General features: G+C 34.6%; 1 protein-coding gene across 1 annotated transcript; it reads left to right on the top strand.

The window, feature by feature from the left end:
- Positions 1-1,395: 1,395 nt before the first annotated feature.
- Positions 1,396-16,681, top strand: LOC123037201. Its single transcript, XM_044456854.1, has 4 exons — positions 1,396-1,482; positions 14,021-14,396; positions 14,456-14,628; positions 16,010-16,681. The coding sequence occupies exons 2-4, from the start codon at positions 14,047-14,049 to the stop codon at positions 16,531-16,533; spliced, it is 1,047 nt and encodes a 348-aa protein (XP_044312789.1). The 5' UTR covers positions 1,396-1,482; positions 14,021-14,046; the 3' UTR covers positions 16,534-16,681.
- The last annotated feature ends 1,591 nt before the right edge of the window (positions 16,682-18,272 follow it).

Below are 18,272 nucleotides of genomic sequence, written 5' to 3' on the forward strand. Positions count from 1 at the left end.
TTAATACCAATTTTTAATTTTGAAAATATGAATGCATAATTTATTAAATGCATATACTTAATAACTTTTGGTTAATTTGGAACACATGTATGAAATTTTAATAAAAACAGGCCAAATTTGAACAATACAAAATTTGTTTTGCTGCCGATTTAAAATTTTGAGAACTTAACCTCTTATTTTGTACTGAATCCATGTTTCACTTAACACGATTTCGATTAACATGAGGATTTCTAGGGACGTAACCCCCGTGTTAAGCGAGGGCCAAGTGTATTTAAAAAATATATTTAACTGTTTGGATCTCCTGAAAGCTGGATGCAACAACGAGTAAAATAGCTTTATGAGACTGACCTAACCCTTTGGAGATTCAAGAAATTTGGACTTGTCCATTGAGTAGGAAAGAATAATTCTGTTCAGTTGTGCTCTAAAGACAGAAACTTAAAAAGGAGACAAAATAAATGCAAAAACCACAAGTGAAGCATTCAATTTTAAATAATTTTATTAATTACATTACACACGCAAATCGACTGGAATTTCGTTAAAAACACACTATGATAAAAAAATTAGAAACGCCAAACAAAAACACAGCCATTCACTGTGAAAGCGAATAGAGATTTTTGTTTACTTACTTGTTGTCAAGGTTTAGAAAAATAAAATTTGTATTCTAATCATGGTGTTTTTTTAAGTTTAAATTATGTTTTCCGACTGTTTTCATGTCTAATTTATTATACCCGTTACTTGTAGAGCATTGTATTCGTTTAAAAGTAGACCGACCCTATAAAGTATGTTGTATATGCATTCAGGCATGAACGTCAAGGTTTCTATTGGTCGGGGCACTCGGCATTAGAGTTCCTTCTTATTTAGAATCTTTTTTTTCTAACTAACCAACTATGGTCATTGATATTATCTTTTCAGAAATAAAATTTTTCTGCTTAACCTTAAAAACTAAGGATGTTCTTCTCTTTTAACAATGTATCCATTGTTTATAATTCGTTTAAAGAGGGTAACGTTGGCAACAGAATTTCTAAAAACCAGTTTTGGAAGAAGCAAAAAATGTTAAAAGCCGGTGAGGGCGATTAAATGTAATGGAACCTTATTGAAAATGCATATAATATTAATATCAAAACAGTTAAATTAACTTTTAATGAATGAATAAATTTGTTCAACATTCATTTCTAAATATATACAAGAAATATAAATATAATATAATAATACATTAGTATATTAAAAGTTACCAATTTATATTCATCTATGTGCATTAAAAATTATTTAAATTGTGATTTCAGTTACAAAGCAAAAATGTATTTTATTATCTCAGTAATTTTCAAGATATGCCGCAACATACGGACTTAAAATATCAACGAATGACTAAACTTCCTCGTTTAACTTTAGTATTCACTTGGACTTGGTCAATGCATGGTCAGCTTAAAAGCTATTAACGGTTTTGCTTTTGTTGATCTAAAGGCGATCCAAAATTTAGCTAAGGTAAAAAATAAATTATAAAATAAACACATAAATAAGAACGTATAAATAAAAGTGTGTTAAGTTATAAGTCATGTTAAAATTATTTATATATAGACCAGCGATTTTTGACGCATCTTTGCCAATGATATTTCACTTTCATTCATATTTTATTACTATTGTGCAGCTAAACTTTTTTTGGGTACAAAATAATGTATCTGAATAATATTTTAATCATCGTAATGTATTTAAATACCAGTCGGCACTCTCCGTTCAATATGAGGATTTTTGACAAGCAAAAATTGAAAAATTAAATATATTGTAATTTCTAAAAGTTATTATGTTTTATTCTATTTCTAATTAAAAAATTATGAATTAATTTGATTCATATAAAAGTAAGTACAGATCACTGCTATTATAGATCACACTGTGACTTGTGACTCTATTCCCCTGGAGTAAGTGGGAACACAAGTACGCTGCATACATCACTGTGGACGGCGTTACACGTAAGTAACAGAGGGTATTAAAATTTCATGTAAAAAGATTGCAACGCAGTGAAGGAGACATTTCCGACCCTATAAAGTATATATATTCTTGATCAGCATCACCAGGAGAGTCGATCTAGCCATGTCCGTTTGACTGTCCGTCCGTCCGTCGGTTTGAAACTTTCGCAAAACTTTTCTTTCTATTGCGACTATATCATAAAGAAAAAAAATTTTTAAAAATTATAACTTTGTTGTTCTTAATTTTTTTTTGCTCTTTGGAATTTGGTAATATTAAAATATCAATTCAAATCGGACAACAAAATCATATAGCTTCATTGTTTTATCCACATATTGTGGATAAGTAAAAAGTTTATCTTTTAGTCCGGTAAAAAATCAGAAGTTAATTGAGAATGGAAAATAAAAAAAGGTGAATGTGGTACGCTCTTACTGTTACCGGCTATCGCACTGGATATTCGAGAAACATTGTTTTCTGACAACACACACCCCAAAAGATAAGCCTTGAACTCAGATCGACGAACACTGCTCGATTTTTTTACTGTTTGTCAACAAAGCCAACAGATTGGCGGGAAGACCGTTGCGCAATCAGTACATATTTTTATTATTAATTATTATATTTTCAACTTTCTTTTAAGAAATTGTCATTGTACTTGTTTGCGATTTATTTTAAGCTTTTTATTTTGTGTTCGTTTTACTACAATAAGTAAAATAATAAATCCGTTAAAGAAAATTATAATTTAATGTCAAAATTGTACAAAAAGAAACTAGGAATATATTTATCGACCTAAGCAACACCTATTGTGAACAAGAAAGAAAAGCTAACTTCGGGCGGAGCCGAAGTTGATTTACCCTTGCAGAATATTCTGTAAATTATATTCTCCAAAACTATTCACATGATGCATTCTTAATACTCATAAAAAATCCTAACTTCCTAACTTTAAAAACACCAAAGTTATGGCATTTCCAATCGTTTAGTTATATGGCAGCTATAGGATATAGTCGTCCGATCCTTATGAAATTTGGTAGGTCGGATTGATTGGCCAAATATAAGACCCATAGAAAATCCCAACTTCCTAACTTTACAACCACCAAAGTTATGGCATTTCCGATCAATCAGTTATATTTTCGATCAATCAGTTCCGACATATATACTGCGTGCAAAGAAAAGAAAGATGTGTGCAAAGTTTCAATTCGATAGCTTTAAAACTGAGAGACTAGTTTGCGTAGAAACAGACAGACGGACAGACGGACATGGCTATATCAACTCAGGAGGTGATCCTGATCTAGAATATATATACTTTATAGGGTCGGAGATGTCTCCTTCACTGCGTTGCACACTTTTGACCAAAATTATAATACCCTCTGCAAGGGTATAAAAATACACACCATTATCCATTAGACAGCAAATTGCAATTTTATATACATAGTAAACAATTTATATTTGTAGCAATAAGTGCTTGTTGCTTATGTTGCTTGTTTGCATATGGTGTTGTTAAGACAATAGCGGCATTCAGATGTTTTATTTCGCACCAAAGGATAAATTTTCTTAGTCAAATTCCCAACAATTTATTAAGATTTGCTAAATTCGGTGATTGGATTTACTGTCCCATATTCCTGTGTGTTCAGTTCCAATTATACCATTTTTGATTAAATACACGTATTTTAAATGAAATATATAAAAAAAATAATAATTACAATTTCATACCAAAAGTCAATATATTTCTGATGCGCCTGCTAAATTAGAAATTTAAATATAAAGAAGAATAATAAAGGAACATACTGAGGAATTATTAAACAATTTTTACAAATATAAATTTACCTGGAAAAGCACATACTAAACAGACCAATTAGTATAAACCAAATAAACGATTATCGGTTATCAAGTTTAGAGTATAAAACCCCAGCGGTAGAGGCGACTTTGCGCCCTCATAAAAATACATATTCTCGCATCTCTAGACGAGTGCCCATCTGTGTTTTTGCCGTTTGCGAGCTCGGTTTAAAAGCTTAACATTTCATTATCTGTTTTTGTCTTAAATAATTTTTGTATCCTACCTTGAGTCTTAAGAAAACCGGATAGCGGTCATATATCTACAATACTGGCGTTAGGTTACCCTGTTCATTCGCGTAGTGTAAAGCTATTAATATACAACTTTTAAGATCCTATTTTTATGTGCATATCTTAAAAAATCTTCTCGATCGGATTACAATCGAAATATAGTCGTTTTATGCAAAATTAAATTTTTCCCCAGCTGCTAGGTATTTAAACTTCGGCTGGCGGAACTTGTCTTTCAATTCTTGAAGTTGGTTTTAGCTAAAAACCATATTCCTAGTGAGGATGTAGCAATTCCTCAAAATGTATTTGGTGCAGACCCTTAAAATATTATGTGACTGGGAAAAACCATAACAAAAGGCACGAATGAAAAGTAATGTTTGAGGCAATGAAAATTTATATTCACTAATTAAAAAAAAATTATACCAAAATCGCGTGTTGATTTGAGTATAATTTTTTTTTATAAAGTCTTCTTCCATTTTTGAACAAAATGGTTATCTTTTATCTATATTTAAATTTTTCTGTCTTTATAAACGGAAGAACTTTGAATGCGCACTGTTATGCAGAATAACAAAAAACGCTGCCGAAATCAATTCTATCACGACTACAAACAGTTTTTAAAATATCAGTCATTTTAAAGGTAACTTAGCCCGCTTTTATACAAAAAACAAGGACGGAAGCTAACTTCGGCAAGCCGAAGTTTTAATACCCTTACAGACTTTGCCGAAATTGCTAAAAGTGAAAAAGTAGCGAAAGGAATAAGGTATACATAAGTAAACTAGATTTGCATCGTTTCAAGTCAATTGCTTTTATACTCCAAAATTGTCATATACAAATAGGAAAAAAAGGCTAAACGATATAGACGTCCAATCGGCAAGCGCTTTTACCCTGATCAAGGTATGCGTAAATAAATAAGACTTGGAAAAATGTATGTCAATAGCTTATACACTGCGCGAAAAATTCTAAAAAACATGAAATTTTGACCGATTTCACCGTAATGTTCCTATGGGAGCTATAGGATATAGACGTCCGATCGCCACGCGCTTTTACCCTGATCAAGGTATGCATAAAAAAATACGATTTGGAAAGATTCATGTCAATAGCTTTTACACTGCGCGAAATATCATCAATTCTTGCAAGATATATCCAATTGTTCCTATGGGAGCTATAGGATATAGACGTCCGATCGATTTTCAAACTTGATCTGCGTACACATGTTTTAGGACGAGTGTGAAAGTTTCAGATCGCTAGCTTTTAAACTGAGCTCGCAAACGGTATTGAAACAGACGGACAGACGGACATGGCTATATCGACTCCCCTATTGATCCTGATCAAGAATATATATACTTTATAGGGTCGGAAACGTCTCCTTCACCGCGTTACAAACTTCTGTCCAAAATTATAATACCCTCTGCAAGGGTATAAAAAAGATTAGCTATACCACTAAATGCACCATTTCATGCTACAAGCCATATATTATTATTCTTTCTAAACATACTCTTAGCATAATTTAGAGATTATCTTTTTTCTCTTTTCTTAATCCCAGTGCTCAGATAGAAAAACAAGTTCTAAAAATTACTCTGCTCTGACCAAAAACACTGTAAAAAATTACATTTTTTAATCTTTTCGCTAAGGTTTAAGTGCAAATTCGTCATATTTTTCATATTATTTTATTGGTCGCCATTTGACTAGATCGACGTTGAGCAATTTTGTTCAATAATTTACATCAAATAATCGATCAACAGCACAATCTTCTTCGTGAGCATAATAAATGGGTCAGATTGTTTTACATTGTGACTTGCTGTGGGAATACATGACAATTCAATGCTTTTACTATTAATGATTTTTTTCCCGTAAATTATGGCGATATTACGGTAATCTGTATTCTTCCTGTTTATGCGTTTTTTTTTATCGAAATATCGAATAACATGGTTCATGCTACCGCCATTTACTAATTTTAATGAATCACATTGAAATATAAAATGGTTTCTTTCCTTAATTTTGTCTTTAATTAGCGCCTAAAAAATAAATAAACACAGAAGGATTTCGAGATGCCTGCTATATATATTTATATTAGTTAAATTGCAACATAAGAGCCATCCGAAAGCCTCCGGACTTGTATCTGCCACGAATCGTTGGGGTTATAAGCCAGACATGATTTTAGCTTTTCGAAAGCTTTTTGTTTCTCAACGCCCCATGCAAGTTTAACGCAGCCGTCTTAAGTTTTGCTGCCAGTCAAAGACTGTTTTCTTTATTCAATGACGAAAATACAGACGCTTCGCTCTAGTGAAATTGGCGCTTCGAATGCACAAATTACATTGAGAATTTGAAGTGTAACCTTTTTACAGATGCTGTGCGTTGGGCCAAACACTAAAAACTGTAGCTTTGTTTCCTTACAAAATGGTCCAGTCTGCTTGACAGATGAGGCTATGTCGAGAACTAGAATCAATAAACAGATCTGTCCCACCGATTCGGCATTTAGTGCAAATTTCTCCATCTTAACAGGATTCTTTCTCGATCGTTGTTGTCAATGACTTATCAAATTCGTTAGAATGCAGCAATAATTTTCAGATTGTAGGGTTGGTAATATTTCCGCATTCGTGATTTTGGTTTCCGGGTCGCTGTTTTTCGGACGAGATTCTATTGACCGGTTCCGTAATGAGTTCCACCATCGTTTTAATCTCTTCGTAGACAAGGCAAGCTTTAATGATCTCGTGCAGATAGAGTTCCTATTCTAACAGCTTCCTTTTTAGATGCAACAAAAGTCAATGTCTTTATAACAGATATCTTCCTTTGTTGATCGAAACTCACATTTCTTTATTTGTTGCCCCAGACGCAGTACAAATTTCGCACAGCTCTCAGCTTCAGCTGGAACCAAACTTCTGAAAGGTATCTCTCAAATTATGAATTTAGCTTTGGAGAGAGATATGCCATCAACTTATCGACTAATATTAGAAACACATCCTACGGTGATTCCTCGTTTAACTCCACAAAGGACTCCGACCATGAGAATGGCACGACTTACAGTTGAGTTCCGCCAATATGCAAAGGTTTAATTTCAGCCATTATCTGTAATGAAATAATATTTTTTTTAAATATATATATTTGTCTATCTATGGTTAACTGCCTCTGAACTCTTTTTAAATAATTATCATGCAGATCCTGCCCCTGACCTTCGTCAGCTGATTATAAATGTGGTTAACTGCCTCTTACACTTTTTAGATAATTCGCTTTTCTACACTCATAGCAAAATTAACCCTAAATTTTAGAAATTCGCCATAAAACTTTATTTTTTCTAAATCCAAGAAAAGATTTATATTTTCAAGGAATTTTTTTCTCAAAACAAGAAAACTTTTCTTGAATCAAGAAAATGTTTCTCAAATGTAGAAATTGTCGCCATAAACTAAACTCGCCTTAAATCCAAGAAAGAATTTCTATATTTTAGTAAAAATGGTACTTGTTTTTAGAATTTTTTTTTCTTAAAATTAGAAATTCTGCCCTAAAAAATTATTTACCCTAAAAAATACAAAAAATTGTCTCGAATTAACCTTAAAAACTCGATAACCATAAAAAATAGATACGCTTTCTTAAATATAGAAATATTTTCTTAGATATAGAAATATTTTCTTAAATATAGAAATATTTTCTTAAATATAGAAATATTTTCTAAAAAATAAAAATTAATCTCAAAATATAGAAATATTTTCTATAACTTAGGCATCATTTTCTAAAATGACCATAAAATTGTTCTAACCCTGTCCGAGTAGCCTAGGGGTTAGAACGTCTGACCAGAAATCTAAGCACCGCAAGTTCAATTTCAGATGCCGTCATCTTTCTTTTTTCTTTTTTGATGAGAAGAAATGCTTAGCACGACTAAAGGTTTTACCCTTTATTGAAAAATAATTAAAATATTTGTTGTCATAAGAAATATCATCTTAGAAAATTTATTTTAAATATTTCGACTTTTACAGTTGCGACTAAACGAGTTCTAAAAACTTTTGTAAACTAATATTCTTCGCAAACGCCCCATCATATAGTCTTTGCCGTGCGTTCTTCGCGCGTGACCGTGGATCCATTCAATGTCTTTGAACTCACGCGCCGGAGAACTGGGTTGGAATTCCACCGACGGTCGAAACAAATTATAAGTTTTTTTGGATAAGATACTTATCGGAGTTTACTTGTAAGAACTGAAATAAATCATAGTTGTACACAATTTCTCTCTCTTCCCCTCAGAATTACAGTTGAAATCGATATTGGCCATTCGTTAGTGCAATACTAATACAAACTTTGTGACTTTTCTGAATGTAAAGCGAAGTGATTAAATCATATATGTGCATATGTATACACATACATAAGTCAATAAATCCTGAATGAAAAATTACATTATGATGAATGTAGGCTCATTTTTTTTAATTTTTAGAAAATATACCCTAAATTTTATGGTTAGATGCCCTACTTTTAAGAAATATTTTTCTATTTTTTAGAAAAGTTTTTCTTGTTTTTAGGGCCCTTTGCCTTAGATTTTAGAAAGGAACGCCCTTAATTTTAGAAAAATTTACCCTAAAATTTAAGGTGCGATGCCTTTGAAGACAAAAATTAGGCGAATTTCTTGTTTTTAGGGTTAATTTTGGTATGAGTGTATATTGTCCCTAGCCGCTGCCAGCGGCCTTAAGGGGACCCCCCATTCTCGGTTAAAAAAAATCTGCATTTTTTTATTTAATTCGAACCGATAACTATTTAAGAATGTTCTTTTAAAATTTCATGTGAATATTTCAAAAACTTTTGAAGATATAACCGATATGGTGGAAGTGTCAGGCGACGACGAGAGCTTCTTAAAACTTTAAGCGCTTTTTTCTCGAAACAGTATTATTACGACTGGCGCATGAGGTTACTCAAAAACTATTAATCCAATCGGTTCCAAATTTTAACACGTTTTGTTTAATGACAAAAAACAACAAAATAAAAAATAAAAAAATGATGTTATATTTTTTCTTGATAAAAAAATAAAATATGTACATTTACCAGCCCATTGAATATCGTCAAAATTTGAAATTTGAAATTTAAATAAAATATTTTTCTTTCAACGATCACATCTGTTTGGTCAAACATTTCAGCAGCTCCGTAGTTCATCACAGCTAAAATTCATCACATTTTAATCAGCAATTCATCAAATTTTCAGCGGTAAACAAGAGAGAACGCTATAGTCGAGTGCCTCGACTATTAGATACCCGTTACTCAGCTAAAAAAGTTCAAATTATCAATTTGAATTCGGCGATCTCTTAGCGCTTGCAGCTTTACAGCACGAGCATCAGCACCAGCGCTGCTTTAGCGCAGGCAATAAATTGACTGGAAATATTAAACATACATACTTATATTGGCTAAACACATACATTCTTAAATAGTATTATGTATATTAAAGTCTAAATGTTTGCACAACACGAGTAACGGGTATAGCGAATAGCTTTCTTTGAAAGGAGTTATCTTTGCCGGGCAATTGCAACTGTGTACAATGTAAATACATACATATGTATATGCTTACATACATACACACATACGCCATTGTTTGACTCAGACCTCCAATTTGGCTGACTTGATTTGATTTGCATAGTTCTTGGGATATAGTTCGGTATTGACAAATGAAAACCATCGCAATTTCCTTTAATAGAAATCCTTATCGAGAATTAACGTTGACTCTGTTGAGCACCTTGACCAGCTGTTCCAAAGTCACACGTTAGATGGCGCTATTGTATTGCGCCATCAACCCTAAGACATTGGTACCACGGGCCATGAAAGCCTGAAATGTAGGCGCTAGCCAGGCTTAAGCGTTTAATGGGTTTTTGGGCGTTAGAGTGGGCGTGGCAAACTTTTATTAGGCCAATCGATAGGTATTGACGAAACAAATACATATCAATTAAAATTTTCATAATAGCATCAAAACTGTGGCCACAGCTTGTGGCTTGTGGGCGTCAGAGGGGGCGTGGCACCATTTTGAAACAAACTTGCGCTGCGTAGGAACTCCTAAAATCTACATGCAAAATGCCAATCTTCTAGCTTTTATAGTTTCCGAGATCTCAGCGTTCATACGGACGGACAGACATACAGACGGACAGACGTACATGGCTAGATCGACTCGGCTAGTGATCCTGAACATGAATATATATACTTTATAGGGTGGGAAACGCTTCCTTCTACCTGTTACATACTTTTGCACGAATACAATATACCCTTTTACTCTACGAGTAACGGGTATAATTAGCGCATTTTAACCGGTAAATCAATGCATATTAACTAGTAATTCATTGGATTTTTATCAGCCTAGCAGCTTGATCATATACTTTTCATGAAAATATTAATACATATATTTGCAGTATAAGTTAAGTATATAAGTTATGTTAAATTAAGTTGTTAGTTTATTTTTAATAGAAAAACCGTGATAAAAAACAACTTTTCTGGAAATGTTTTATTTTTTTATTCTGATGGACGATGATGCACTACGAGCAGTACAAACAAGTGCCCAACAACACCAAGCACGAGCTTGTTACGCGCGGGCCCTATTATCAATTTGGGCAATAAATGCGAGTTCGCGAGGAAAATACATAAATTAAATAGAGACAAGACACAAGTGAAAATAAAAGGCACAATTAAGAGGAAAGCAAATGAGTTAAAATATTAGTTTTTAATAACGGGATAGAAGTGGAAATGCAAATTAGATGATAAAGGTTGTTATAAGTATTACATAGAACGCAAAAGGGCTCGTGCAGACAAAAATTTGATGAACATCGTGGCAAATTTAGAGGAATATAATTTCGTGTTAGTCTAACAGGAACATTGAAAGTTAGGCGGTTAACAAGTTCTGCAGAATCAATATCACCTCTTATAAGATTAAGCATTAAAAATAGTACCAAGCATTTTTCTACGATTTACAAGTGTAGGTAAATTAAGCAACAGTAATCTACTCTGGTAGGAAGGTAGCCTTACGTTTTGATCCCAGTTCAAACTACGAAGGGCACTTGATATTGTGGACTCCAAACCGACGAACAATATTCCAAAATAGGACGGACAAGGGAGGTAAATAATAATTTGGTCGTATAAGGGTCATCAAATTTTTTTGACCATCGCTTTATAAAGCCAAGAACACTCATGGCTTTATTAACAGTGGACATTATGTGGCAGTCAAATTTAAGTTTAGGGTCCAGAAGAACACCTAAATCGTTAACTGAATATATACGGTCGGGTGACGTATTTTCAAGAGAATAACTAATAAACGTAGGAGTACCCCTATAAAAAGTCACAACTTTGCATTTAAGGTAGTTCAACTTTAAAAGGTTGTACTCACACCATTCATGAAAACAATCAATATCTGACTGTAAGTTAAATCCCGACGCTATATGATTATATGATAAACAAAGCTTAACATCATCAGCGTACATTAGTACACGAGAATGTGTTATGATAGAGGGAAGATCGTTGATAAACAAAGTAAATAGCAAAGGGCCCATTTGACTTCCCTGAGGGACTCCAGATGTCACGTAGATCAATTTTGAAACAGAATTCTTGAATATAATCCTCTGAGTCCTACCATTCAAGTAACTTGAAATCCAAGTTAATAGATTACCAGGAAACCCAAGCAGATCTAATTTGAATAAGAGAAGAGAGTGGTTGACGGAGTCAAAGGCCTTACTAAAATCTGTATATACTGACGTTAGTCTGCATTTTTTTCTGAAATCCATTTATTACAATAGATGACAATTCAAGAAGGTTGGTGGTGGTCGATCTTCGCTTAACAAAACCATGCTGACCCGGTGATATAAGCGAGGAACATAAATGTTGCAAATGAGAAGTGATAATACGTTCAAATGCTTTAGGAATTGCCGACAATTTGGAAATACGTCTATAATTCTTGGCATCAGCCTTCGCACCCTTTTTATGAAGTGGAATAATAAAAGAGTCTTTCCAGATAGTAGGAAAAACTGATGATGAAATAGACAAATTAAAAAGTTTAAGAATCGGTTTACAAATGGTTGACGCACAAAACTTGAGCACACATCCAGGAAGTCCATCTGAACCGGGAGAATAAGTCAGCGTTGTAGTTTCTAAATCTATTAAGAGAGAGTTTTCAGTAATTAAAGGGGTAAAAATACAATTTGCCCTATTTAAGGGAGTAGGGTAGGTAGAACTTGACCAAGCTGTCGAACTATAAGTGGTTTGGAAAAACTCAGCAAATTACGTTAAATAGATACACATTTCCTCAAGTATATCATATTCTGCAAAAGAAAGTTATATTATTAATTCTCTGTTGATTAAAAAACTGTTTTTTTCAATGCCACATCTTATTTGTCCCATTTCTTAAGTTATTTCTTAGGTCAAAAGTAGACAAGAACTTTGTGCAGCTATGAACGTTAAATAAACAAATAATTATCAGTAAATATTGTTTTTTAATTTTTTTGCACAGCGGCAGAGTTGTTTTGACACGGTAGTTCATTATTATTAATATATTCCTTTGCACAACAAAGGATCAGTCCCGCAAACAAGATTTTTAAATTGTAACTGTTGGTCAATAAACCGTAGCCACTCAATTTTAATGAACTTTCTAAAAATGATGTCTTACTACAATCTGAGTACTAGGCTTTAAAAAACTAAATTTTAAGTAGAGCAACAAAGTGAGTCCAGCGATTGAGTCCACTTCTTAAAAAGGAGACACGAATTAAAATTCCCTTGCAGAGGGTATTATAATTTCAGTCAAAAGTTTGCAAAGCAGTGAAAAAGACATTTCTGACCCTATAAAGTATTTATATTCTTGATCAGCATCACCAGGAGAGTCAATCTAGCTCCGTAGCTCCGTTTGTCCGTCTGTCCGTCCGTCCGTCCGTCCGTTTCTACGCAAGCTACTCCCTCAGTTTTAAAGCTATCTGCTTGAAACTTTTCCAAAAGTTGTCTTTCTATTGCAGGCAGTATATAAGTCGGAACAAGACGGACGACTATATCGTATAGCTACCATAGGAACAATCGGAAAAAACAATTCAAAAAAATTATAACTTTGTATTTAATTTGTTTTTTGTTTTTTGGGATTTGGTAATATTTAAATATTATGGAATTACGGTTTTAATTAAATTAAAATCGGACAACAATATCAAATAGCTGGCATAGAAACGGGGAATTCGAATTCGGGATTATTCATTAGCCAAATCCATGCGGAGTACTGTTCGTTCTTTTACGGGAATATATTTATTTTAAAATTGTCGTGGCGTTCGACTAAAGTGTTCCTTCTTGTTTTTTCTTGATTTAAATAAACTAGTTAAGCTTATTTAGTGTATGGATAAGGAAACTTTGCTAAACGTTTGCAATCTGAAACAAGAATACATTTCTTAAACAACGATTTTACCCAACATCCATCTGCCACTCTGTCACCAGTAGTAAAAAAAATTGTTTGAAAATCGTGTCAGCCATGACCGTCTGTCCGGCCGCAAACTAGTCTCAGTTTGAAAGATATCTGCTATTTCAGGTAGCTCGAATACCATTTTTGGATTTTCAGGCACAGATGCAGCTACTAATGTACTTATCAAAACGGTAATGTCACAGGCATAGGGAATACGTTACTTGAACATGGCCACGTAAAATATGTGAGTCTGTCTATTCGTCTAATTGTTTCCAACATCAAAGCGGAAAATAATAAAATATAGATACTATAGATATTGGATAAATAGAACGAATAAATATTTAACGCCCTAGAACTTTTCGGCCAATTTTCAAAATAATCTTAGTGAATCTTAGACACAACGAGAGTCAGCACGAAAAAGCGATCTTATTTTTAAAGTTCATGAGATCTCTTTGTTTATAAAAACAGGCGGACAAACTGACAGACCTAGCTGAATCGACGACTGATGACCCTGATCAAGAATATATATCATTAAAGGCATAAGTTCCCTAATAATAAAATGGGTTAAAAATATAACTATATACCCCAAATCTGATTGGCATTTTTACTCAATTATTGTCTTTTTAAAATCAGGAAGGTATTATTCTAATGAAGACAGAATGAGTTATTTGAAAAAATGGTCCATTGGCTTTATTTTTGCCACTTCGTTTTCTTTTATGACCTGCAACGGTCACGGGAGACTGATTGAGCCACCTAGTAGAGCATCCGCTTGGCGCTTTGGATTTCAAACACCGCCCGACTACAATGACCATGAACTATACTGTGGCGGGTTTACCAGACAATGGAAAAGAAACGGCGGTAAGTGTGGGGAGTGCGGAGACGCATGGGATATTCCGGAACCACGCCCCCATGAACATGGTGGCCAATGGGGTCTAGGCTTAATCGTGCGGAATTATTTGCCTGGATCCAAAATGACTATTCGTGTAGAATTAACTGCTAGTCATATGGGGTAAAACAAATTATATCTTATGCTCCCCAATGTTTTAAAGCATATACAACTCTTTACAGATATTTTGAGTTTCGGATATGTCCAAATCACAGTGCTATACAGTCCTGCTTGGATAAAAATGTATTGATAATACTTGATGGCTCTCCCTCCCAGGCACATCCACAAGACCTCAATTTCCGTTTTTATCCCCGAAACGGAAGTCGCATCTATGAAATACATGCACAGCTACCAGGTAATATTGTAATAAATTATATTTAATAAAATTGGTTTTTTTACAAGCCAAACGCTTTTTATTAGGCCTGACATTTTAACCGGATTTACAATATTTTTTTTTCATATAATAAAAAAGCGTAAAACTTAATTTAAATAAATGTAGGTGTTTTAAGTTTGTAACTAAAACAAGAAAGGAAAGCTAACTTCGGACGGAGCCGAAGTTGATATACCCTTGCAGAATATTCTGTAAGTTATATTCTCTAAAATTATTCAATTTTGTTTGTTGGCGACCTTTGATGAATGTTTTATTTTTGAGTTTTTCCGGGTCAAGGTTAACAATTGAAAAAAAATTTTTTTTTAAACAAAAGTTTTTAAAATTTTATTTTTTTTAAATAATTTTACATATCTGCACCGTCGGACGTGGAAATTCAGTATTAATCCCCACGACCGACGGTGCAGACTTGTAAAATTATTCATATGATGCATTCTTAATTTCAACTTTCTAACTTTAAAAACACCAACGTTATGGCATTTCCAATTGTTCAGTTATATGACAGTTATAGGATATAGTCGACCGATCCTTTTGAAATTTGGTAGGTCGGATTATTTGGCCAAAAATAAAACCCATAGAAAGTCCCAACTTCCTAACTTTAAAAACACCAAAGTTATGGCATTTCCGATCGGTCAGTTATATGGCAGCTATAAGATATAGTCGACCGATCCCGGCCGTTCCGAAATATATACTGCGTGCAAAGGAACGAAAGGTGTGTGTAAAGTTTCAATTCGATATCTTTAAAACTGAGAAACTAGTTTGCGTAGAAACAGACATGCTTACATATATCAACTCAGGAGGCGATTCTGATCATACTTTACAGGGTCGGAGATGTCTCCTTCACTGCATTGCACACTTTTGACCAAAAATAATAATACACTCTGCAAGGGTATAAAAAACAGGTATATTAAAAAAAAACAAATTACGGTTGTTCCTATTGGACACGGAATGCCCGATCCGGCTCGGTCCGACTTACATATATACTACTTGCAATAAAAAGACAACTTTTGGAAAAGCTTTAGCAAGATAGCTTTAAAAGTGAGGGACTAGTTTGCATAGTAACAGACGGACGGATGGACGGACAGACGGACGGACAGACAGGCGGACATGGCTAGATCGACTCTCCTTGTGATGCTGATCAAGAATATATATATTTTATGGGGTCAGAAATGTCTCCTTCACTGCGTTGAAAACTTTTGACTGAAATTATAATACCCAGGGTATAAAAATGTTAATATATACGTATTTAGTAAAATTGGCAGGACGTGACACAAAACTTGAATCAGCCTAGCTTGTAAAAGATTGACCCATATATTTAAATATTCAAATATTATTTTATACATTTTAGATTTTACATGTGACCAATGCGTTCTGCAATGGCGCTATGTTGCCGGCAATAATTGGGGCATGTGTAACGATGGTATAGGAGCCATTGGATGTGGCCCACAAGAAGAATTTCGTTCGTGCTCGGACATTGCCTTAACTACAGATACACAACTTCTTATTGGTCCTAGTCATCCTTTTTACTCGATACCTACACAATCTAATAGAATGTCAACAACCACGGAACATATTTTAGAAAATAATCAAAGTGACACATTTATATATAATATTATATTGTCGCTAGTTGTAGTGCTTTTATTATTTGTTTGTGGTGTTGGATTATTTTTTTTATACAATAATAACAAACCATTTTGTTCAAAAAAAAAAATTGACAATCTAAAAAATATATCAATGTATTGGATTTCGATTCAAAAATCCATTACATGTGATGCATTTAAACCGAAAAGCGATGACAAATTTGATAGCCCACCAATCCCACCCCTACGAACCAAAAAGAAAAATCTTGCAAATGAAACAATTAAGGTATAATTAGCGTTATTTTGTTCTTATTTCATAATTGTGTCCAACTGCCAATATATCCAAACAAAGTTTAGTTATTAAATCACAAATTACTCACAATGTATTTATGTTCATAGACTTTAATCCGAGTATTAATTAAAAATAATTGTAAAATTAATTCCGTGGTGGAAAAACCGTGTCGTTATTTTTAAACATATAAATTAAGGGATTATCCGGGTCTTGACACTTCGAATTCGAAAATTCATTTTTTTTAATCTTTTTTATATAATAGTACAAAGTGTCAGGAATATTGTCTGAAAATTTCAAGTCGATCGAAGCAAAACTAGGAATGGGAGAAATTTAAAGCCCAGCGCGTCGAATGAGTCACAACAGGCAATTCGGGCTCTGGCGTCAAGCAGTATCGGCACTTTAAACGCGTGTAACGACCCTGTTTTGGGAGGCGGTATAGCTCGGCGTGGTCAGGGTTCGTGACAGATATTTATATTTATTCCTCTATAGATCGGTTTACCTCCCTTTCCCCAATAATGACACAGATGGGTAAAACTAGAGACGTGTATTTCAAAGTAATCGTATGATCGTGTAGTTGTGTGTAGATGCGTCGGGACTGCTTGCCCTGTCGATTCGGCGCTTCGGAAGGGCCGAATGATGAACTGCTTGCTGTCGAGATCCGGTGTGCGAGCTTCGGCGCTGCGAAAGGGCCGAGTGATCAACCGCTTGCTGCTAGTGTCGGCGCTGCGAATGGGCCGAGTACTGAACTGCTTGCTGCGAGTGTCGGCGCTACGGGTGAGCCGAGTGATGAACTGCTTGCTGCGAGTGTCGGTGCTGCGGGTGAACCGAGTGATGAACTGCTTGGTGCGAGTATCGGCGCTGCGGATGAGCCGAGTGATGAACTGCTTCGTCGTGCGTACGTCGGGTCGAAGTGTTCTGGGTCGTTGGGAGAGATCTACTTGGTTTCTAGTGGGATTCGGGAATGTAGGGCATCGTTAGTTTCGGTCTGCCGGGCATCGCTAGGTTCGAACTGCCGTTTCTACATCCGTTTCGTTTCCGGGTCGGGAGCCGGAAACGTGACTTCTGGGGGAACTCACTGAGGTGGGCCTGTATTACGAAAACCGGGCCGCCTCAGTGATCACGACTGGGTCTGGGCTGATTTCTAGGAATCCACACCGGGACGTCAGTGATCCTGTCCAGGTCGTAGAACCGATTTATAAACCGCGTTCTTACGGATCCACTACTACTACCAAGACTATCTACCAGAACACTTACCTTGTTGCTGATGTTTCCTCGAAGATCGTCGGAACGCAAGTGCATTTTTCTACGATTTACAAGTGTAGGTAAATTAAGCAACAGTAATCTACTGTTGTAGGAAGGTAGCCTTACGTTTTGATCCCAGTCACGTAGATCAATTTTGAAACTGAATTCTTGAATATAACCCTCTGAGTCCTACCATTCAAGTAACTTGAAATCCAAGTTAATAGATTACCAGGAAACCCAAGCAGATCTAATTTGAATAAGAGAAGAGAGTGGTTGACGGAGTCAAAGGCCTTACTAAAATCTGTATATATAACGTCAGTCTGCATTTTTTTCTGAAATCCATTTATTACAATAGATGACAATTCAAGAAGGTTGGTGGTGGTCGATCTTCGCTTAACAAAACCATGCTGGCCCGGTGATATAAGCGAGGAACATAAATGTTGCAAATGAGAAGTGATAATACGTTCAAATGCTTTAGGAATTGCCGACAATTTGGA

Source organism: Drosophila rhopaloa, unplaced genomic scaffold (assembly GCF_018152115.1).
Source record: "Drosophila rhopaloa isolate 14029-0021.01 unplaced genomic scaffold, ASM1815211v1 contig_155, whole genome shotgun sequence".
Lineage (NCBI taxonomy): Eukaryota > Metazoa > Arthropoda > Insecta > Diptera > Drosophilidae > Drosophila > Drosophila rhopaloa.